Genomic DNA, 15,700 nt, shown 5'->3' with positions numbered 1-15,700 from the left:
TTTTTTTTTCTCACTCTTTTTTTTGCATTCTGTTTACACCCTTACAGTTTTCCCCCTTTGTTAATGTTTTTTTTCAAGACGTTTTTAAAAGATTGACCGTTCACGGTTTTCTTGTGTTGTATGTATGCAGAAAATCCTGATGCGAATGCATACGCGTGTGAAACTGTATTCGCGGATGTGCACACATGTGAACGAAATTAACTCTCCCCACCCAGCGCGTGCGTGCATGGATTCATGTATTCCTTTGGGAATACGTCTGTGTACACATGTGCGTACATTTGTGCTTACATTTGTGTGTACCCCTTTACGCACACATTTTGTCCTGCACCCTTTCGTTAATAATTAATTACGGAGGGAAAAAGAAACTCTCCCCCCAAGTGGAACAAATTCATAAGGCAGATACCTTTTTTTTTTTTTTTGCGAAACGAGTGCAAGCTTTTTGCCCTGCACACAACGGGGAAAGGACAATCCGAAAGGCGCTCAACCTAAATAAAAAAATTGTTAACACACGTATGTACGTACATGTGTACGTGATGTGTGTGGGCGAAGGATTTTGCAAGTGCTTGTGAACTACCTCTTATGAGGGGAAGAAATCACGTCTTACGTGTAAGTAGTGTAAACGTGGCAAACGGAACAAGCTGGACCACCATACATGAAGCATCTCCCGTACCACTGCACCGTGAGCATATTCAAACTTTTGCTATGTTTCCCGCCAAAAAAAAAAATGGAAGTCTCAAATGAAGCGCAAAAATGTATCGGGATGATGGAAGCGGGAAAGGGAAGTAATGCAGAACAGGGGTGCAAAGATTCATCGTGTGGAAAAGCAAACAGTGATAGTAATGAGGTAGGAAGTAAGACGGAAGAGGGGGATACAAGTAACACCGGAAATTGCAATAACAGCGAAACACTTAAGACAAGCGAAGGGACAGGCGGCAAAAACGAAAGCGACATGAACCAAAAGAAAAGCGACATGAACCAAAAGAAAAGCGACATGAACCAAAAGAAAAGCGACATGAACCAGAAGAAAAGCGACATGAACCAAAAGAAAAACGACATGAACCAAAACGAAAGCGATATAAACAAAACCGATAAGGGGAAAAAAAGAAAAAATTCGAAGAAAAAGTATTATAGTAAAAATAAGAAGCAGGCGGATTTGTGCCCCCCAGAAAAAGCGCCCATCCAGGAGAACGGCTGTCCTAGGAACAGCAGCAACCTTGGGGAGGGAAAAGCAAAAGGCGAGGAAGGTACAAAAAAGGGTGAAGCAAATAATGCCCCTAATGTTGAATCGGCTGAAAAGGGAGACGAAGAACAAGTGGGCAAAGGGAGCGGCATAAAGGGGTATAAAAATGGACAGGAAGTCGAAACGAGTAATGTTAAGGCGGATGAGGCGGGGCCGGGCAAATCCGCAGATGGGGAAAGAAAGACAAAAAAAAAAAGAAAAAAAGCCAAAAGGAAAAAGAAAAAGGGTAAAGATGCGAGCGAAGTCGATGGTAAAGGAGATAGCAAAGGAGATAGCAAAGGGCATGGCAAAGGGCATGACAAAGGGCATGGCGCAGCAGGTGACGAAGAGATTAGCGGCTTGACAAAAGTTAAGGACACGCTCCCAAATGATCACAGCAATGAAAATGCCAGTACCACCACGGCAATTAGCACCAACACGGATTGCAACGCAAGGGGGAAGAGCGCTGTCAAGGGCACCATGGACTCTGAGAACCTTTACAGCAATGACCTTACGACCAATCCAGTGGCAGACCAAAAACAGAGCAAAAAGAAGAAAAAAAAATCTTCAAAAGGGAATCAAACTGTGCAGCATGGTAAGGCACAAAATGGGGAGGAAAATCTCAATTTTGCAAAAAATAAAAAGGAACACCCCTCTAAAAAGACAAGCGTGAATCATCACGCCGTGTACAAAATACCTAGCAGATGTATGACCAAAGATCAACTTAACAATCTGGCAAATTTGATTTATAAAAATAGCATTGGTTATGGTCTCCCCCCGAAGAGTGTAGCTAGTAACTTCAGTTCGAATGCATGTGAAGGTTCGTGTAGTAATCATCCCCTCAATTTTCTGAACATGCAGACTAAAAGGAACATGCTACAATTGCCGAAAAGCACAAATTGTAAATATGGCTTCAGTGTGGACAATCAGGGATACTCAAATTACTTGTACGGGTCGGTCCCCCTCCGCAGCGCAAATGAGTGCTACGATTTTTCGTACGTGGACGGGGTTCCCGGTGGCGTGGGGAATTTTTTCTACGGAAGCGACCTGTCGAGGAATGCCCTAATGGAGAGGGCTCTCTCGTTGCACGGCATGTACAGCGTGGGAAGCGCAAGTGCTTTGGGCGATGTTGGCGGTGTTAGCGGTGTTGGAGGCGTTGGCGATGTTAGCGGCGTTGGCGATGTTGGCGGCCTTAGCAGCTTCAGCGGCGCCACCTTTCGAAGACAACGCAAAATGCCACCGCGGGGAAACGACAGCTTGGCGCGAGGTGCGAATTACGAATTGGGCAAGAAGAAAGCGGATCTGCAAAATGGCCACATGATGACCAGGTTCAATTCGGCTACCCCCAGCACGAAACATTTGCACTATGAACAGAATCAAGAGGATCTAACTTTCAGCAAACGAGATAGTAAGAACAAGGGGCACTACCACAACGCAAGTAGAAGTGTGTCCAGGGGAGGGCAGATCCTCCAGGGGGGCGTCAGCAGCACGATGACTGTAGAGAAAATGGCCAACATTGGCAACACAGTGAAGGAGGAAAACTTTTCCAGCGCATCCAACTTTGCCTACTTTAGCAATGGGGCAAACCTAAACATCAGAGGGAAGTACCCCCAGCAAGGGAACATCCAACTGAGCAACAACAACAGCCCTGTGATCCCAGGCATGCGGAATGATAGCACCTACGCATACATGCAAAGGGGTAAGTATGACACATATTCCCCCTACCCAAGTGCTGAGATGGTGCAAACCAGAAAGTTCACTAAAGGGATTAGTGCCCCGTTTCGACCCTTTAGAATGCAAAACAATGTTGCTAATAGTAGAAGGTTTGTACCAAACGGGGGAGGAAGGGAAAACTACATGTGTGAGAAGAGTGCAGAGGGAGGAGTAGCAGCTAAAGAGAAGGAAGAGACCCCCAAAGTAACTGACCCAACTTGCGAAAGAGGAAGAGCTACCAACTTTGAAGTCAATAAAGAGATCCACAAATTCATAGATTATTGTGTGAAGAATTATGGAGATAAATATATTGCGAATGTTTTGCATGAATTTTCTCCAAACGGAATTGGTGATAAGTACGATGAATTGAGGAACATTTTCAAAATTAATATAAGTGAGGAAAACTTGAGCACTTTGCAGATGCTGGAGAGGGACGGGAATGGGGAGCTGCCTGCGTTTTTGAAGGGCCACCCTAAGGTGGGGGGGGAAGCAGAGGCGCAGCATGGAGAGGTGGATAGGGGGGAGCAGCTGAAGGGGGAACCGCTTAAAGAGGAGCCGCTTAAAGAGGAGCCGCTTAAAGGGGAGCCGCTTAAAGAGGAATCGCTTAAAGAGGAGTCGCTTAAAGAGGAATCGCTTAAAGAGGAATCGCTGAAAGGGGAACCGCTTAAAGAGGAGGCGCTGAAAGGGGAACCGCTCCCCGGGGGACCGCTCAAACAGGACGCCCCTCCAGGCGACGCGCCGGACGCAGGGAACGTGTTCGAGGGGGACCCGGCCCTGAGCGTGACGATCCCCCCGGGACTGAGCCTCCCAGACATAAACCGAGCCCTGCTGCACGGCGCGTACTTAGACAACATCGCGGTGGTGAAGAAGTGCCTCGAGAAAAACGCAGACATAAACTACTTTGACAAAATCGGAAGGAGAGCTTTACATTATGCATGCGCAGGTGGATACTACGAGATATGCCAGCTGCTGATAGACAATGGAGCCAAAGTGAACGTGTCGGATTACAAGCACTGGACTCCCCTACACATAGCCGTTACGAAGATGCATAAAGAAATAACAGAGCTCCTACTGAAGAACGATGCCAACATACACGCGATGCTACCCCATTCGTTGTCCCCAAACAGGGGAAAAACTACGGCCAGCATGTGCATTCATTTCGCAGCCATTAAAGGGAGCAAAGAAATAACAGAGCTGTTGCTACATTATGGGGCCAAAATTAATGACACAGATTTGTCCAATAGGACAGCTCTACACTATGCTGCCTATCGAAACAATTCAGATTATTTGAAGTTTTTAATTTATGAGAAAAAGGCCAAGGTTAACATCTTTGATGTGCACAATAGGTTGCCTATCCACTCGGCCTGCTTGGGAGGAGTCCTAAAGAACGTCCAGTTGTTGGCAGAGAACAAAAGCTTTCTGCAGAAGAGGGACATTTACAATATGAGTCCAATAGATATCGCCACTATTAAGAAGTTTAAGAACATAAGGAAGTTCCTGGCCAAGTACATTAATGAGAATTTTAACCCCAGCGATGCGGAGGAGGGGGAGGAGAAGAAGAAGAAGATGAAGAAGAACGAGGGGGAAGGGAAGAGCGAGATGGAAGCGAAGAACGAGGTGGAAGCGAAGAACGAGGTGGAAGCGAAGAGCGAGGTGGAAGCGAAGAGCGAGGTGGAAGCGAAGAACGAGGTGGAAGCGAAGAACGAGGGGGAAGCGCAGAACGAGGGGGAAGCGAAGAACGAGGGGGAAGATCCGAAAAACACGGGAGGAGATGTACCCTCCCCCGTAGATGAAGGCGACGAACACAAAATGGACCCCAAAGAATTCTACAATGACAATAAGATGATTAAAGATATTTTAACGACGACCATCAGCACCATCCTGAAGGAACGAAATCGGGACCAAATCAAAAGAGTAGTAGACGCCTTGGGCGTGTACATATCCTTGAGCCTTTTGGAGAAAACCATTTTGATCCAGAACTATGGAGGTATAGACATGGTTAGTAAGGAGGGTAAGAGAACCAACGGGGGTGTCTTCTTTTATCTCATAAAGTACATGTACAAAAATGATATTATTTCTAAGTTTAAGTATGACTACATTGTGGAGGAGGAGAAGGAGAAGAAAAAGACTTATAGGAAGTTAAAAAAAAAGCTGCTACAGGAGGAGGAAAATGCGAAGGGTGGCAATGTGAAGGGTGGCAATCTGAAGGACGTCGATGGGGGGCTCGGCGGGGAGGTTCCCCCCGAGGGGAAGAATCAGAATAAGAATAAGAATAAGAAGAAAAAGAACGATAAGTTTATGGGTCAATCGAAGGGCATTCGCAATGGCAGTGCAGCCTTTAATAGCGCGAAAGGGGCTGCCATGGAGAGTGTGCAAAATGGTACTGTGCCGGTGGTCGGTGCTAGCGGCAACAAGGCGTCACCAGGTTACGACACACCGAAAACTACACGTGGTAAGAACGCCCTGAGTACCCATAGCGGGGAAGTGAAGCATACCGGTAGTGAGCAAGTGGTCTCATTGTCCACAATGGAAGCAGTCGACACAGTCCACAAATATAATTTGAATTCATTAGCTACGAAAAAGGCGAGGAATAACACACATTTTGGTAATCTGCAGAGTGACCACCCCCCCAAGGACCCACACGCGAGCAACGCTGAAGAGGGAAAAAATAAAAAAAAAACGAAGAAAAAAAAAAATAATAATATTACTAATAACAATATTATTAATAACAGTATTATTAATAATGATAATAATACTAATAATAGGGCTCATGTTGTTGGGGTGGACGCCCAAGCGGGTACCCCCAATAACTGTCTGACAAAAGCGAATGTGGGTTCCTCCTTCATAAATTTAGTGCAAAATTCGTACGCCAGCATGCAAAACATGGTCAAGGCACAGGGTCAGAGGAAGCGCGCCTACCACATGAACGGGGTTGCGTGCGAGCAGGGGAACTTTGATTGGGGACATGGTGGCGGTTGCAACGGTTTTGACGGTTTCGGCAACTTCGATGGTTACGGCAGCTTCGGCCACTGGAACAGTGTTATGAGCCTGAACTGCCGTCCCCCGCGCAGGAACCAAGTCAACATGAATAGCCTCAACCGTTGCAACCAGGTCAGCCGGAACAGCCGCAACAACGGCAACCAGTACAGCAAGTCAATTCGGAGCTACCAGAATGAGTTCCCAATTCCTTATGTGAACGGGGTGCAAAAGAGTGCCAATGACTATACGGGCTGCGCGGAGAACCCCGGGGGATACCGACATAACCAAAACGTGTACATGGTGAACAATTTGTGCAACCCACATGGGAATGGGAAACAGAAAATGCTTTCAAGCAACATGAACGGTGGACGCTTTCGGGGCTACCCCAAGATGTAGCCCCCTCTGCGAACGTGTGCAAACGCGTGAATACGCGAAAATGCGCTTTCCGTTTGGGCATGTTTTAGTGAATTCGTGAAGCGTGCCTTTATAACTACAAATAGAACTACAAACGCAACTCCAATTTTGTATTTTTTTTTTTTTTGCCCCCCCCTTTTTTAAGACAAACGCGTAAAACGTGCATAGCAGGAGTGCTACATTTTTGACCACTTCAGCTCCCTTTTTTTTTAAGGGGGGGAAACGCCTCGGCGCATATTAAAATGAATATGCATGTCGAACTGGGGCGTGTAAGCCGGAGTGGGGATTACGTAGTGGGGATTACGCAGTGGGGGCGGAAAGCTTCCCTGAAGGGGGGTTGGCCCTTCCGTTTGAGGTTGGCCATTTTGTTGTAAAAGGAAAATGCCAAAAAAGGCGTGCATAAGCGGTGAGCAGATAAATAAGAGAATATGCGAATAAGAGAATGGTCAAACGATCGAATGAACATACGCGCGCCGGGCAGGGACGTTCGGGGACCCTAATCTGCGCATGCATGCAGCGTTGCATACACCTTTCTCCCCGCAAAAAATAGTTTCCCACTTTTTCACGAACAAAATCGCCTGAACCGTTCATAAAGAAAAGGTTTTTTTTTTTTTTTTTCTTGAACAGTCATACGTTTTGTAAAACATGCCAAGTTAAAAAAGGCTAGCTGGAAATGTGTGAAGAGGGGGAAATGTGAACTTTCCCTTTTTCTTCTTAACGATCAGGAGTGCGTAAATCTGAGAATACACAAAAAGGCGTTTAAAAATTGGATCTCCTATTCCGCATTTCGCCAACCCCCCAAAAAGGAGTAGCCGGTTGGACGAAGAAAAAAATTGCCAACTGCGTAATGACAGCTGAAATGCAATTTTTTTTTTTCATTTTTGTCAAACTTGCCTATTCTTATCGGCCTACTTTTCTGAGAAGATTTAAAAAAGAAAAGGGAGGCACACTAAGGGGCTACCACTCGAAGGGGTTGAAGCAGCATAACTGGCACTGCGACCATTTAGCTGCACAGCGCGTAAAAGTTAACCACCAGGCAGTTTTTACCCTTTTGAAAATAGTCCTATGTCTACATACTGTGTGCGCTGTGCTGAATTAGTGTGTTTGCATTTCCGCGCCTGCGTTGTGTGAAAGCGTGCGTCCTTCGAATGCGCGAGTAAATTGTGAAAAAAAATAAAATAAAATAAAAAGAAAAGAAAAAACGAACAGACGAAAAAACGAACAGACGAACAGACGAAAAAACGAACAAACGAACAGACGAACAAACGAACAAGCGAACAAACAAGCAAAACAGATTAATCAGAATGAGGGGAAACATTTGAAGAAAATACACAGCGGGGAAGCAGTTCATTCACATTGCATTTCTCCACTCTTATTTCCCCCCCCCATTTTTTGCGTAGCAAGCGCAGCAACGCGTTCGCACTGAAAAGTAAATTACTCAACGCATGCGAAGGGTTGCATGTGTATACACGCGAAGGAGCAGTCCTGCGTGTGTGTGTTGGTATGCACAAAAGAATACACGTTTCCATTTGCTAACACGTTCATTTTGTGCATCCCCGTTTGCGAAATAAAGTTTGCTAATTTTCTGTTTTGCTTGCCCCAACTGACGTGTGCATGCCGGGGTATTTATTCTGCCCATTGGTGAGCAAGTGAAACGGTGGATGGGGTTTACATTTTCTGCCACACTTGCTACATTTTTTTTTAACGTGGTTCGCCTTTACACCCCTTTGCGGGTTTGCCGTTTCACCATTTTGCTATTTTTACGCGTCATTTTGACGTACCATTTTGATGTGCCATTTTGACGTGCCATTTTGATGTGCCATTTTGATGTGCCATTTTGACGTGCCATTTTGACGTGCCGCTTTTACCACTTTGCCGCTTTTACCATTTTGCCATTTTTACAATTTTGCCACTTTTACATTTTGATCCGTCCGCTTGTGTCTGTTCCGCGGCGCGGTTATTATCCGGGGAAACTTACATCTCCAAAAGGGGGGAAGTTAGGCAAAAAAAGGAAAAGGAAAAAGGAGAAGCATAGAGGGGGAGCGATAAAGAGGGAATAAGAAGAGGAGCACTCTCCACCCCTACACACATACACCCGTCAGGGTGCCCCACCGCCGTGTAACTCTTTACATTGCCAAGCGAAACATGGGTGACCACCAGAACTTGCTCACAGAGGAAGAAGACCAGCTCTGTTACATAGACAGATACGACGTAAACGAGCTAATCGGAGACATAGAGCAAAATGACGGAGATGCTCAATGCAACGAAAGTAACAGCATATGCGAATATGAAATACCGTTCCTTTTCAGCAACAGGGAAAACAATAGGGAAGACTCGGAAAGAAATTCCTCAGTCAGTTACCTCGACGACGGAGCGTCAACTATCATTTCGAAGCAAGATGAGGATAACGGAACGGAAGAAGATCCAGTTGGAAAAAACAAAACAAAAAAAAAACAAACAAGCAAAACGAAAGGAAAGGGAAAGAGTAATGGGAAAAACGAACAAACAGCAAAGGAAAAAATTAACATTATTTTTATACCCAGTGATGGCAATGGACTTGACAACTTTGAAGAAATTCTTGCCATGAAAAATATGAACAATGAAAATGTAGAAAAAAAATTAAACGAAAAATTTTATCAAATATTCTGCAAAAGTGTTGCAGATATAAACACACACAATTTGAGTAAAGTGAGGAAGTCAAGTGAGAGGCAGAGAAGGGGGACTCTGCATGTAGAACACATCGATTATGGAGACATTTTTCTCTCCATAAAGGATTCCGTAACACGGAGGGAAAGGAGAAGCAACAGCAACCTTCTTCGGGATGACTCACTTAGGCAGCTTGGCGGGAGGAAGGAACAGCTGAGGAGGTACACTAATGTGGAGGAGCATCATCAGGCATTACTGGGGAAGAGAAAGGTTAAGAACGCGTACAATTATCGCTGCAACGGTGGGAACTTCTTCAAATCGTACAGAAAAAAAGACACTCTTTATTATCACCCCATCGGAGATCGTATTATAGAAAAGGGAGCTAGCCACTCTCGTAGGAGACAAGTTACGGCTCCATATATCCACCACGTAGCAGCCAATAAGAGGAGGAGGTACTACGTCTCCCCCGCGGATGATCGGCATATTATTCCATATGATGACGTTACTCTGGAGGACAGAAAATTTCTATCAAACCTTTACATAAACGGGAATGGGAAAAAACAAAATGTTATGTGCTCTTCGGGTGACTATGAGGAAAAGAAGGGTTCACCTTTCTCAGGAGAGAAAATCACATCGAACCATGTACTCATTCATTCGGGGCGGAGCCCACGTGGTGTAGATGCGAGACCCCAAGAGGGAGGAATAAGAAGAAACTGCCCCCCTGCGCAAGAAGAAATACATCTCTGTGAGCAGCATGTTGGGGTGGAAGCACATGGAGAGCAGTATTACCTCTCGAGGAGGGACAACGATGAGGTGACACGACGTGAAGGAAGCGCCCCTACAGTTGTAGAGATTAACCAAGGAGATAAACAACCAGAGGAGGGAGTAACCAACGCATTTGAATTAAATTTTGTTTTTGACTCCAGGAGGGATCTTCCCCCTGAGGAGATAGGCAGCGAGGACGCGGGTGGTGAAGAGAAAAACGACGGTTATGCATGTTGGGGGGATAACCAACCAGGTGAGGAGGCAGCATTGGGGAGTGACCCAGGTGAGGAAGCAGCATTGGGGAGTGACCCAGGTGAGGAGGCAGACGTGGAAAAAGAGGAGGAGAGCACAAGCCCCCCCATACATGGTCACCAAACGGAAGCAAAAGAAAACACGCCACCCAATGATGGGAACGCCAATGAGTTGTGCCATTGGACAGGAGAAGTAGAGAGTGCGTGTGACGAATCGGTAGTCAGTTTGGGGAGCCTCAGGAAATCGGGAGGGGAGGGAGGACACCCGTTTTTATCTAGTAGGGAAGACAAAGAATATTTCGACCTGCTGGTGAGAAGGTATGAAAAGACGAAATTGGTTCTGGAGGGCAGTGAGGTTTTTTCCATGAGTGTTAGCGATGCGCCAGGGGGGGGGGCGTCGGTCGGTTCGCTCGCAAGTGTGGGGGAAGTGGCGGGAGAAGTGGCAGGAGAAGTGGCAGGAGAAGTGGAAGTGGTGGGAGAAGTGGAAGAGGTGGGAGAAATGGAAGTGGTGAGAGAGGCTGGAGAAAAGGAAGTGGCGGGAGAGGCTAGAGAAAAGGAAGTGGCGGGAGAGGCTGGAGAAGTGCCGGATGTAGAAGTGACGGAAGAGGCAAATGAGAACCCTCTGGGGGAGCTCAACACAGAGGATCGAGCGAGTCAAAAGGGCGGGGAAGAAGCAGAAGGGGAGGAAGCACCAACGGGGGAGCCCTCAATGGATGAGGCACCCGCTGATGACACCTCCCAAATAGGGAGGTACGAGGAGCTCCTCGAAAACGACATGTGCGATTTGTACAACCTGAAGATGCACGATTTGAAGACGCTAAAAAAATGCGATTTTGGTTCCTCGAAAAATTTACTGATAAAGGATATCTTTATGAACCATAGCAACATCTTGAAGGAAGACGAGGGTCCATTGGAGGACGTAGTCGATATGGACAATGCACAGGGGAGAAATGATGAACCTATTGATGAAGATGATGGAGAAATTAAAAGCTTCTTAGCGAAACTGAAGGCAGATGTGACTAGCCAAATAAATTTGAACAACGAAGACAATGAGCAGGCCTTCGATTTGTTGGATTCGGTGCATGAGAATGGTTATTACTACGATTGCGATGGGGCAGAGGAGGAAAAGAAGGAGGAGGAAAAGAAGAAGGTGGAAAAGAAGAAGGTGGAGGAAGATGATGATGCAAGGGGATACGACCTGTTCGAGGATGATCCCAACGACGGAGAGGATTTCCCGATGGGGTCAAAGCTGAACCTGTCAGATTTGGATGACAACGTTGGTGGTGGCACAGCAGGTGGTGCAACGATGGACGCTGCGGTGGAGGCCCACCCCGGAGGAGGGTCCCTGTTCGGGAGTCCAACGAAACTGGAGGAAGAGAGAAAGGACACCGAATGTCAAACGGAATTCCCCCTAGATTTTTCAAGGAATACGAATAGAACCCCAAGAAAAAAAAGCGTAGAGGTAATTTTAGTGAAGAAAAAACTAAAGAGGATGAAGGAGAAGGACGATGAAGAGGCAGACGAAGGACAAAATAAATTCGGAGTGAGTCAAACGGATCCAAAAGCTTCATATAGAAGGTATCCAAGAAGAAACAGAATTAAAACATTACGTTATTGGATAGGTGAAAGGGAACTTACCAAGAGGAACCCATACACAGGGGAGATAGATGTTGTCGGATTTAGCGAATGCACTAATCTAGGAGATTTGTCTCCACATATTATTGGGCCAATAAAATATAAGGCGTTGAATCTGAGAGGTATGTATCCTTTGAGTGCGGATGAGGAGGAAGTTGGACGTGGGCATGGGAGTGACTCTGTGGATGATGATTCGGGGGATGCATTTGGTGGTTTCCACACGGATGGTCACGTGGATGGCAGAGTGAGGAAACATGGGAGTGATCATTTGGGGGTAGGGAAAAGCAGGAAGAGACGCAGGAGCGAGGAGAAAGGAACACTTAAGAGAGACAGCAATGGAGAGAAGGACAGAGAGGAGGATTCCGATCGAGTGGTCACGCGACTGTCCAGCAGAAGCTACAGCGTTTCCAAGAAAAGGAGGAAAAGGAAATTCATAAATATTGTTAATTACATTAAGAAGAGAAGAAAAAAAAAGTTGGTCAAGAGTGTCGACAAGGGGGAGGGAGAGGCGGCGCTGTTCACCAAGGAGGACAAGGAGGACAAGGAGCTAATCGGAAGTGACGTTGCGCAGGGTGATGCGGCAGGCAGCGGGGACGCCCCTGCGCGGTGTGACCACATGGAGGGGAAACACAACTCGGAGGAGGGTCACAACTCGGAGGGGAATGAGGACAACCTGTTTCACGATGCGAGCAGCTGGCGCTTCGATGAGGAGGCCGCCGATGTGGAAGTGGACGCAGGTGAGGCGCTGCCGAGGGAAGCGTCGCCAAGCGAGGCGTTACCAGGGAAAGAGGCACCTGAGAAAGAAGCACCTGGGAAAGAACCACCAATTGAAGAACCACCAAGTGAAGAACCTCCAATTGAAGAACCACCAAGGGAGGAACCCCCAGACGAGTGGCCACCCGTCGAAGCGGCGGACCAGCTGGTTGCTAATGAGGGAGGTTTGGAGGAGGGGACCAAAGAGAGCGCAATCGAAGGGGAAGACGAAGAGGCGAAGGAAGCGAACAGCGACGCGATCAACGAAAACACCAAGGACGGTGCAAAAAATATCTCCGAGAAAAGGGAAAAAATGCAAAAAAAGAAAAAAGATGAGAAAGAGAAAAAAGATGAGAAGGAGAAAAAATATGAGAAAAAGAAAAAAGATGAGAAAAAGAAAATAAAGGAAAGAAGAATCGATCAGATGTATAAAGAGTTGTCCCTGTTCAACTTGGACTTTCTGCCCCCCGGCGGGAAGGTGAAAGCGTCGAAAGGGGAGAAGAAGGTCAGACAGGAGGGGGCGGCCGGGGGGAAAGGCGCGAAGAAGGACATAACTAAGGGGAGGAAGGAGAAGAAGGGGAAGAAGCAGCAGAGGGAGCTGAGGGAAGTGAGGCAGGAGGAAACACAGAAGGATCAGATATCGGGGGAGCCGCAGGATGACGTCCAAGGGGACCAAGACAGAGACGATGCGCAGACCAGCGAAAACACAGCCTGCGATTCGGAGCTAAATGGACAGAAGGTGGCTACCGTTTTGAGGACAGAAGAAGTTGGTAGCACGAGCGGCGAGGAGGCCGATAGTAAGGTTGAATCGAAGGAGGAGATTAGTAGTGGGTCAGCTGACGATATCGAAAAGGAGCTCCCCCTGAGTGGCGATCTGCTTGTGAAGGTGAGTCCTACTGACAGTGGGGGAAAGTCCCTTTTTGGTGAGCAGAATGAGCACCATGAACAGAGCAAGGATGACGCGGACGATGTGAAGACAGTGGTGGAAGGAGAGGCGAGCATGAGCGGGGGCGAGGAAAAAACAAGCACAATGCTTTCTGCTAACGTTGGTGAAGTGGAGGAATATGCGAAGCGGTTGGTTCAGTCGGCTGCAAATGAGACGAAGGGTGTGGCCACTGCAGGGGAGGAGGGCCATACCAGCCTGTGGGAATCCACCCGGGGAGCTGTCACCCAGGGAAGCATCACCCAGGGAAGCGTCACCCAGGGAAGCGTCACCCAAGGAGGCGTCACCCAGGGAAGCGTCACCCAAGACGAATCGAAGGAACCCTCTATAGAGCAGGACGAAACAGACGTAGCTGTACCAACTCTACAAAATGACGGAGCAAAATTAAATTATATGAAAGAAGAAAAAAATGATGAAGGGAGCAAATTTGAGAGGAATAAAAAGATAAAGAAGATAGTTCCCATGGAAGGGGAAAATGAAATGGCGCATGTGCAGAAGGACTCACTAAATGAAGTGTCGTCTAGTAACCGTACAGATGCTCATGTGGACGGAGAGGAAAAGAAGAGTGTGGCAGCAGTGTGTGCAAAGTCCAGTAGGAATAATAAGACCATTTTGAAGAAATTTGTCCGTGTAAAGGTTGTGCATTTTGATGTGGATAGAAGAAAGCATAGGAGGGGCAAAACTGGGGGGGTATCAAATATGGTATCCCTGCGGAGGAGAGGCGTGGAGGCAGAAAATGCGACCGACGGAATGGGCGAAGTGGTCGAAGTGGTTGATAGATTGTACGAAGCGACCGATAGATTGTACGAAACGACCGATAGATTGCACGAAGTGAACATCCCCCAGCTGCTCAGACTTAACAGCTGCATCATCACAGGTATTTGCTACGCCTCGATGGGCGACATAATTGGAGGAGGCGTCCTTTTTTGTTTTTTTGTTTTTGTCACACGCAGAGAGTTGGATTTGTCGAATGTTTACATTTGCCACTATGCGGATGGATCCCTGCGGTGTGTGAACATGTTCCTTTGTATATGTTTTTTTTTTTTTTTTTTTTTTTTTTTTTTTTTGCAGGCAGTGCACATTTCAAGGAGGATTTCCCCCTGTGCAAAAGTCTTCCCCTCGTCCAGAAGGTAAGCGTCCCCATGAGGAGAACGAAAAAAGAAAAAGAAGCGCAACAGGGGTGGCAGTTAGTGAGTGCTACTGATCGTTATGCTATGTTATGTTATTTTGTTTTGTTTTATTTTATGTTTTTTTTTTTTTTTTTCCCGTCCGCACCCAGAACCTGTTTAGCGACGTTAAGGTGGACCTCAGCCTGTACAGCGTCCGGATGACCCCGCGAGAAAAATACAGCTCAAGCAGCCTCCACCACAACTTGGTAAGCTCCCTTTTGTAGGTATTTTGGTTTCCACTATTTTGTCTTTTTGTTGGAATGCCTCGCCACTGTGCCTTCTCCATCTATTAATTTTGCCTTTTCCTTTTGATGCCTTTTTTTTTTTTTTTTTTTTTTTGCAGGTGGGGTACGTCGACGCAGGGGAGAGGATTAAAATAGTCCTGGGTAGCCAGGAGAGGTGTTTCGAAAGGGGCGACTTTTTTTTCATTCCTCGGTTTCGCAGTTTCGTGGTGGACAACTGCAGCAGGTGAGTTGGAGAAGAGGGGCGGCATGGTGGGCGGCTTCATAAGCGGCATGATAGGCGGCTTGATTTCCCGCGTGGAGGTCCCTCCCGGGTATTACCGCAACTGTTGTTTTGCTGGACGCACGTTTTTCCCGTTACACGTTATATTTTTTTTTTTTTTTTTTCCCCATGCAGTGAAGAATGCGTTGTGTATGTCTGCCCCGTAGGGGCGTCCATCCCTGCGACTGATTAGGGAGAAGCGGTCTGGCGGTGGATGTGCGCGGGAATAAAAGGGAAGAATGAAAAATGATAAAATTACCGCCGCGTTCACCATCGTGTCCGTTTCACTGTTGTCGCGACGCGGAGAGTTAAAAAGGAAAAGAAAAAGGAAAAGGAAAAAGAAAAAGAAAAAGAAAAAAGAATGGTGACCCATGCAGAAGGGGGAAAAAGACAAGTCACAGCTGGACACCATTTTGTCGCGTCACCCGTCACCATTTTTACACCTCCCATTTTGTGAATGGAGAAAAACGCGCCCCAATTTAATTTGTTCACTCCACCGAGGCGAAGATTCGAAGACTTTTTTGCATGCGGGATGGGGGTGGCGGCGCCTATGTCGAAGGGGTGCACGTGCGCACACTGCGGGTATGCGCGCCTACGGGCAGGAGTGCGCCATATGCATATTTAGGCGTACATTGGCACGCGTATCCGTTACGCACGCACAATTGCACTGCGCGCCCCCCTCCCTCTTCAGCAGCGAAGACGAAGTAGC

At 47.0% G+C, this 15,700-nt stretch overlaps 2 protein-coding genes across 2 annotated transcripts; both read left to right on the top strand.

Moving 5' to 3' along the window:
- Nucleotides 1-724: 724 nt before the first annotated feature.
- Nucleotides 725-6,307, top strand: PCYB_061620 (ankyrin-repeat protein; the record flags this gene model as incomplete). Its single annotated transcript, XM_004221329.1, has 2 exons — nucleotides 725-2,922; nucleotides 3,013-6,307. 2 exons carry the CDS (start codon nucleotides 725-727, stop codon nucleotides 6,305-6,307), a joined length of 5,493 nt encoding a protein of 1,830 aa, XP_004221377.1.
- Nucleotides 6,308-8,470: 2,163 nt separating this feature from the next.
- Nucleotides 8,471-15,184, top strand: PCYB_061610 (hypothetical protein; the record flags this gene model as incomplete). The annotated part of the gene is made up of 5 exons (XM_004221328.1): nucleotides 8,471-14,195; nucleotides 14,390-14,448; nucleotides 14,598-14,693; nucleotides 14,831-14,955; nucleotides 15,127-15,184. 5 exons carry the CDS (start codon nucleotides 8,471-8,473, stop codon nucleotides 15,182-15,184), a joined length of 6,063 nt encoding a protein of 2,020 aa, XP_004221376.1.
- Nucleotides 15,185-15,700: the final 516 nt, after the last annotated feature.

The sequence above is a fragment of the Plasmodium cynomolgi genome, chromosome 6 (assembly GCF_000321355.1).
Source record: "Plasmodium cynomolgi strain B DNA, chromosome 6, whole genome shotgun sequence".
NCBI lineage: Eukaryota > Apicomplexa > Aconoidasida > Haemosporida > Plasmodiidae > Plasmodium > Plasmodium cynomolgi.
Note: the sequence above shows the minus strand (reverse complement) of the source record. Positions and strands in the feature narration are given on the sequence as shown.